Source organism: Nannospalax galili, unplaced genomic scaffold (genome assembly GCF_000622305.1).
Source record: "Nannospalax galili isolate Female #2095 unplaced genomic scaffold, S.galili_v1.0 scaffold433, whole genome shotgun sequence".
Taxonomy (NCBI): Eukaryota; Metazoa; Chordata; class Mammalia; order Rodentia; family Spalacidae; genus Nannospalax; species Nannospalax galili.
In genome coordinates this window covers 10163081-10170933 of record NW_008338715.1, presented here as the reverse complement: position 1 = coordinate 10170933, position 7853 = coordinate 10163081, and the positions used below count along the sequence as shown (strand labels likewise).

The window sequence follows — 7853 nt, the reverse complement described above, 5'->3', positions numbered from 1 at the left end:
AATCAGAATTTTAAAGTCACTGTATTATTTTTTTATTTCTTTTTTTTTTTTAATTTGGATATAAATCTCTTTCAAAGTTATTTTCTCGGCTGCTATATTTTTTGTGTGGTTCCTCTGAGCATTTTTTGAAGAAGCAGGGGACCATTAGATGCAATTAAATCATGTCTATAGCAAGTTTTATCCTTTTGCTCTTTGTGTTGATGTCTTGGCTAAATGGAAAACTTAATTTCTTACTCTGCTCCCTAAAGTTTAAATTGAGTAATATGGTTTTCATTTTCTGTACATGATTGTATTTTTTCTTTTTTGGCATGCTCTGTATGTGTAACTATGTGTACCTTATATGTTGGTATAACTACTACATTTATAAAGTAGAAGATTATTTGGATTAAAATAGAGTTTACAACAGGAAAGAAATCATAATATTGTCAAACAAAAAAATTTTATAAAGACACTAAAATTGTTGAATATTTACACTGGGATATAGCTCAGATGTTGAGGGCTTACCTAGGGTTCAATTCTCATCATAGCAGGAGAAGAAAAGAAGTATGCAAAAGTTAAATACCATTAATATTTTTTAGTTTAAAATCACACTTTCAGCACATTTTTTTTCCAAGTACTTTATAAACCGGTCAAACCATCTGTCTAAGGTGGTTGAAGTGTTTGGAGGAAATTGCTTGACTATTCTGATTGAAAGTATCAATTCTGGGGCTGGAGAGATGGCTCAGCAGTTAAGAGCACTGACTGCTCTTGCAGAGGACCCGGGTTTGAGTCCCAGCACCCACACGGCAGCTACAAACAGTCCTTAACTCCAGTTCCAGGGGAATCCGAAGCCCTCTTCTGACCTCTGTGGCATTCACATACACGTAGGCAATACACTCATACACATGAAATAAAAATAAATAAAATATTTAAAAAAGAAAAGAAAGTACCAGTTGTACTTATCCGTCTTAGTTGGACCCTCTCTGCTTGCTGTCTATCAATTATTGCTATTTTTTTGCTTTTGTTGATTTTGTTTCTCTCAGAATGCATTCCAAGTTGTGAAGGCTATGGGAATAGCTCACTGGTAGAGTACTTGCCTCCCATGATTAAAGCCCTTGGTTTAGTCCTCAGAACCCAAAACAACTGAACCCCAAATTTTACTGTTTCTGTGCTCTTTTCCTAATAACCCTGCCACCCCCACTTTCTCAGGATATTTCTTTGTTTCAACTTCTTGTTTTTACCTTTAGAGTAGTGATATTTATACTCTAGGTCTCTAAGGCTTAATGGCAGGAAGTTGTTCTTTCTAAGACTTGATTCTTCGCACATCTCCAATGATAAGTTTCCTTGCACATTACAGTCATGCTGAGACATTTCTGCTGTCTCAAAAATTCCACATTATTTCGTGCTTTTGTGTTGCTGTCTGGAACAACCTTTTTCTCTGTATACATTGCTTATAACCATTGTGAATATTTTTGTTTAATAAAGCCTTTGTTGATTTCCATAGGCACAAACATACATGCAGAGTGAATCACTTCATTCCATAACTACCGTGGTGCCATATACCCATTTCCTTCATTCTTTCATTGAACACCATATTATGTGCCAATCCGTGGTTTACTACCTAGTTTTCTCTGTTTTGTGTCTGAAAGTCAGAGACCATGTTTTATTCATCCTTCTATACCTGATTCTGTGGTCACTAATTCTTGAATGCTTCATTTTTGTTTTCTTTTTCTTTATTTTGGGGAAAAAGAAAAATTGTATGGTGTTTTTTCAATTCTTGCATTTGAATTAGTGTTAATTTATGGTTAAGAGTGGTCTTTTGATTATATGTAAATGATATAAAATTCACCCTAGTTTCATATCTTTTTGTTTATTTGTTTTGTTTTGTTTTGTTTTGAGACAGGGTCTCACTTTGTAGCTCTAGCTGGCCTAGAACTCACTTTGTAGACCAGGCTAGCCTCCAACTCTCAGAGATCTGTCTGCCTCTGTGTCCTAAGTACTGGGTGTGTATCACCACACTCAGTTCCTGTTTTTTGTTTGATGGGTTTTTGATGCTAATCATCTCTCTAGCCCTCATGCCCCCCCACTTAAGAAAAAAAAAAGATTTACTTATTTTATGTATGTGTTTTGCTAGCATGTATGTGCACCATGTGTGTTTGCTTGGTGCCCGCAGAGACTGGAAGAGGACATCAGATCCCCTGGAACTGGAGTTACAGATGATTATGGGCTTCCATGTGGATGTTGGGAACTGAACCCAGGTTCTCTACAAGAGCAGCAAGTGCTCTTAACCACTGAGCCATGTCTCCAGCCTTTATAGCCTTTCAAAACAATTATTTTTATTACTTTAGTTATGTGTGTGTATGTCTCTGTGAATGTACACCACTTTGTACATGCCTGTGAAAGCCAAAAAATGGTGTTGAATTCCCTGGAGCTGGAGGTAGAGGAGGTTTTGAACTTCCAGATATGGGTGTTAGGAACTGAATTCTCATCATCCAGAAAAGCAGTAAGCACTTTTAAACTGCTGAGCCATCTCTTCAGCCCATATCCTTTTTAATATTGAAGTTCAATAGCAGCTTAGTTTTTGTGTCTGTCTTTCTTTCATTCATTCATTCATTCTGCCAAGTGATGGGATATTTTACATCAGTTCTAATTCTTGAACTTGTGTGTAATCTGCCAGCAAGTTTCTTTTCATATAAACAACTGCCTAATTTTAGAGGAGAGAAACAAACTCAAAAATTAAATTAGAATCTGTTCATGATATTTTTTATTTTTGATAATATTTACGCTGGTATGTTCTGTGTTACTAATTTTTGTTTTACATGTAGTTGCTTGTATTCATTGTTGGGATATAAGAAAAGAGTATGTCCAAATGAATGTTCAGTGATTATAAGAATTTGGTCTATAACCAGATTTTAAAACCTGAAAGTACAACTTTATGTCTTCAGATTGAACTGAGAGAACGAGAAATAGAGAGGCTGTCGGTTGCTCTGGATGGTGGTCGTTCCCCTGATGTCCTGTCTCTGGAGACCAGAAATAAAACCAATGAAAAGCTTATTGCCCACTTAAATATTCAGGTAATGGCTATTAGAATTGTCATAAGTATATAAAATCTCAGGGTTTTATAATGATCTGTGGGATCGTGAAAATGAAAAGCTTATTCACTGAGGCATTATTTACAGAGGGAAGTTTTTATAGAGCCAATGTGTAGAAAGAAGGTATAAGTATGAAAAAAAATCTTGTTCTTAAATAATATTTAGTGAGGCAGGAATTAAGATAGGCCATAGTTGTTACAAACTTAAAAGACACTAATAAGCTGTGGGCATAGTTGGACCTTCAATTTGCTTTTTTTTTTAAAAAACAAAAATCTATAAATGAGCTAAGCATGGATGGCATATACCTGTAATCTCATCACTTGGCAGGGAAGATCAGGAGTTCACAGCCAGCCTCAGCCTCATGGTGAGTTCAAGGCTTACATGAGACCCTGTCTCAAAAAGAAAAACAATATATTTACGTATTATATGTAGTATCTACTTATATATTTATACATATATATAGTACATACTTATATATTTATATGGAATATGTATATATTAATGATGTGGCAGTGTAGCTTAGTGGTAGACTGCTTGCCTAGCATGTACAAGGGCCTCATGTTCAGGCCTAGGCATTGCAAATTAATAAATAATTATAAAATAAATGAAACTTGTAGCTTGTATCTAGTTACACCATGCATTTGATCTGAGGGTGAAAAGGCAAGAGCACTGAACTGTATGACACGTGAATTTCAGAAGTTGCGCTGTGTGTAAGCTGTCTGAGTGTAAGAAGAATAGAATAGAGTCAATAAAACAGTACCACCAGTGGCATTGGAATGTGCTGCCTAATAGAAGTATGACATGATCCAAATATGGAATTGCAGATTTTCTAATAGCCAGGTTGAAAGAAGTAAAAAGAAACAGATGGAATTAATGAAAATGTATCTACCCCATATAGCCAAAGCTTTATTTTAGCATGTAATATTTTTACTTTGCTTTTTTTTTTTAAAAACCAGGACTTTGAAATCCTGTGTATTTTACATTTAGAGCACATCTCAGTATAGACTAGCATATTTCAAGTGCTCAGTAGCTTGTCTAAATGCTAATAGCTCCTGTATTAGACAGCACAATCTAATACCATAGCGATAGTCTTGTCATATTTTTAGAACTCTGTGTTGGGAACAAGTCACACAAATTTCTTATCCTTTCAAAATTTCTTATCCTTTCTTTTTGTGTTTGAAAATCTAAGCCAGGGGATATATGTTTTCATTATAAACACATTGTCAGTTTTGGCCAAAATCAGCAGTGTTTTGAACTATTAATTTAAAAATTCAGTATTGGAGCTGCAGAGTGGCTCAGCGGTTAAAAACACTGCTTGTTCTTGCAGAAGACCCAGGTTCAAATCCCAGCACCCACATGGCAGCTAACAGTTGTCCATAACTCCAGTCCCAGGGGATCTGACAGCCTCTTCTAACCTCCAAAGGCATTGCACAACATGGGTGCACTTACCTACATGCAGGCAATACACACATACACATAAAAACAATAAAAGTTTTTTTTAAATTCAGTATTTAGGGTATTTTTTTCCAGTTTATATACCTTATCAATTCACTTTAGGTTGACTTTCTTCAGCAAGCTAATAAAGACTTGGAGAAACATATTCAAGAGCTTATGGAAACCAAGGAAACAGTGACCGCTGAAGTTGTGAATTTAAGCCGTAAAAATGAAAAATTCTGCCAGGAATTGACCGAAATAGACCAGTTAGCACAGCAGTTGGAAAGACATAAAGATGAAGTGCTTGAGACTGCTGATAAAGAGCTTGGGGAAGCAAAGGTAACATTGGGCAGGGTGTGGGATGCCCGTCAGTCCAGGAACACAGCAAGCAAGGAGCTCTTTCCATGTCCTGATTCAGATGTTGGGGATATTTTGTGTGTGTGTTTTAGATTTTAATAATTAAAGCTTTTCATAAGTGCTGTTCTCACCCTCTAAAAGATTGCATTTCTAGTTGGTATAGTTTTTCTGAAGCTCGCCTATTCTTAGGATAAATGTCTAATTCTATTCTGTTTTCCTTTGAGATTTCTACCTGTGTTCTTTTGTCTTTGTCTTGTGAGACAGCCTCTGAGTTTTGACCTCTGTCAGTTTTTGCTCAAGAATCCCTTAAAGGTGTTTCTTTTCTTTTTATGCAGGTTTATGTGTATGTTATGTGTATACACATGTGTATGTGTGTTTATGTGTATGGCATGTGTGCATAGGTGTTTAGAGGACTGAAGTTGTCATTGGGGTCTGCCTCAGTTACTCTAAACTTTATTTATCGAGGCAGATTCTCTCACTAACTTGGAGCACACTGTTCAGCTTATCTGGCTAGTGAGCTTACCCCAGGGAGCCTGTCTCTGCCTCCCTTCATGCTAGGATTACAGGTGGTTGCACACCTGTGTAGCATTCAACATGGGGGCTAGACTCTGGTCCTTATACTTGTGCAGCTAGTGCTTTATCCACTGTATACTCTCCCCAGCGCCCGAAAGTACTTTAAGAACTGTTTCCTTGCAGATTTTGAAGTTATTAGCTATCATTCTTCATCTTTCAGCTTAAAAAGATGCAAAGGCTGAAATTACCTTTTTATAATAAATATTGATCTACTAAAATAAATTTTATTGTTATTTTAAATATAGCAATGAAATATGAATGGCCTTTTCTCCTTGAAGTTCTCAAAGAATTTTATCCCATTTTAACATTTTATGCTTGAATGTCTTTTTATGATCAGTCTATCATACCTGTCTGGAAAAAATGTATATGAGTTGAATTTTTTATTTAAAAAATTTCATTTACTGTTCCCTGAGCCTAAAAGACCTGCCGCAGGCCTCTCTCCTACCTGCAGGCCTCTCTCCAGGGTAAGTCCATTGCGCCCTCCAAGCCTTGACTCCCCCAGCCTCATTCACCCTCTCATCTCCGCGGCCATTCTCTCCTCCAAGTTTGGGCCCTGCCCCATTCCTTGTCTTGGGGCACCAGACACCTGGGGGACCAATATTGCTTCCTAATCCTTTTCATACAGACCAACATAGTGCCTTCACCAGACCCCAGGAGCGCTGCTTCTGGGCCTGGCTCCACCCTCACCTCCCTCTGCTTCCTTGGGCCGGCACCACCCACCAGCCTCTTTCTGGGACACAGGAGCTGACCTTTCCTCTTCCTGATCCTTTGCATCCAGACCAACCCAGCTCCTCACTGCAGTCCCCAGGAGTCCTTGGGGCCTCTTCCCGCCCCATCTGCCTTTGCGTCCCTGGGTGGGATGGCCACCAGCTGCCCTAGACCAGCATCTTTCTTGGGCCAGGCTCCCAGGCCAGTCCAACCCCCAAATTCCTGAAGCCAAAATCATCCCTGGAGGGATCCAGACTTTAGGGGAAAGCCTGAAAACATCTGACCCTCATCTGAATTGGGCCTCTGTGGGAACTCCTGAAGACAAAAGCAATCTGGCCACTCCAATATAAAATCAAAAGAGACAACAGGAAGCTTAGAGTCAGCTTTTCATGACCAAAAAGTAAACCATAAAGACACATAAAGTTCACAAAAAGAAGTAGACCTAAACTTGAAGGCCTGAGTCTCACACAAGAACCAGAAACTACAAAAGAAATTCACCTGTCAAAATCACAGAGAAAAAATAATAACATGAAGAACCAAAATAACATATGCCACAAAATAATAGTCCTCTAGAGGAAAACAATGAGAACCCCCAAGAGATAATGCAGGTCATGGAACTCAAAAGAACAATTATAAATACGATAAAAGAATTCAGTGAATTTAAAGAACACACACAAAAAAAGAAATCAAATAATTGAGAAAGATAGGGATAAACTTCTGAATGAATTCAGAGAAGAGTTAGAAATATTGAAGACTACTCAGGCTGAAATGAAGAAGGAAGTGAAACACTCAGTGAGCCAATTAGAAACGACAGGAGAAAGCCTCACCAATAGGATGAACAAAATGGAAAACAGTATCAAGACTGAAAGATAAAGTGGACAAACTACACAACTCAAGCAAAGATTATGAAAAATTTAAGAAATCACAAGAATGGAATATGCAGGAATTGTGTGACAGCATAAAAAGGACCAAACTTACGAATCATAGGCATACAGGAAGAGGAAGGAGAAGAATCCCAAGATAATGGCATGGACCAGATCTTCAACAGAATCATGGAAGAAAATTTCCCAAAATTAAAGAAAGACATGCCCATACAAATACAAGAAGCATATAGAACACCAAACAAATAGGACCAGAAAAGAAACTCCATGACACATCATAGTAAAAACACTACACATACAAAACAAAGAGACAATTCTGAAAGCTGCAAAAGAGAAACAACAAGTCACACAAGTCACATATAAAGGAAAACCCATTAGGATTACAGCTGACTTTTCAGTGCAAACTATGAAAGCCAGAAGAGCCTGGCCAAAGCATTCCCAGTTTTAAATGACCACAGATGCCAACCCAGATTACTATATCCAGCCAAAATGTCTATTATAGTAGAAGGGGAAAGAAAAATGTTCCATGACATCAATAGGCTGAAGGAATTCATGCCCACAAAACCAGCCCTTCAGAGAGTTCTGGAAGCAATACAAAGAGCTGAAGAAAGGAATGACTATACCCAAGGGATTGTGGAAAGAAATCCAATGAAGGTATAACTGTGGAAACATACAGCTATAGCAAGAATGTAAACAGAAATAAAAATGACAGGATTAATACCCATCTTTCATTAATAACTTTAAATATTAATGGACTGAACTCCCCAGTCAAAAGACACAGACTATGTGAATGGATTAAGAAACAAAACCCATCTTTTTCTTGTCTCCA

At 37.6% G+C, this 7853-nt stretch overlaps 1 protein-coding gene across 2 annotated transcripts in view; it reads left to right on the top strand.

The window, feature by feature from the left end:
• The window catches only part of Cep135 (centrosomal protein 135), a 75531-nt gene that overhangs the window by 12205 nt on the left and 55473 nt on the right, over positions 1-7853 (top strand). For both annotated transcript variants that reach the window (XM_008833342.3, XM_029563603.1), the window contains 2 exons: positions 2925-3053; positions 4629-4844. In XM_008833342.3, the coding sequence (XP_008831564.1) occupies positions 2925-3053; positions 4629-4844 (345 nt within the window). The remainder of the gene's footprint in view (positions 1-2924; positions 3054-4628; positions 4845-7853) is intronic.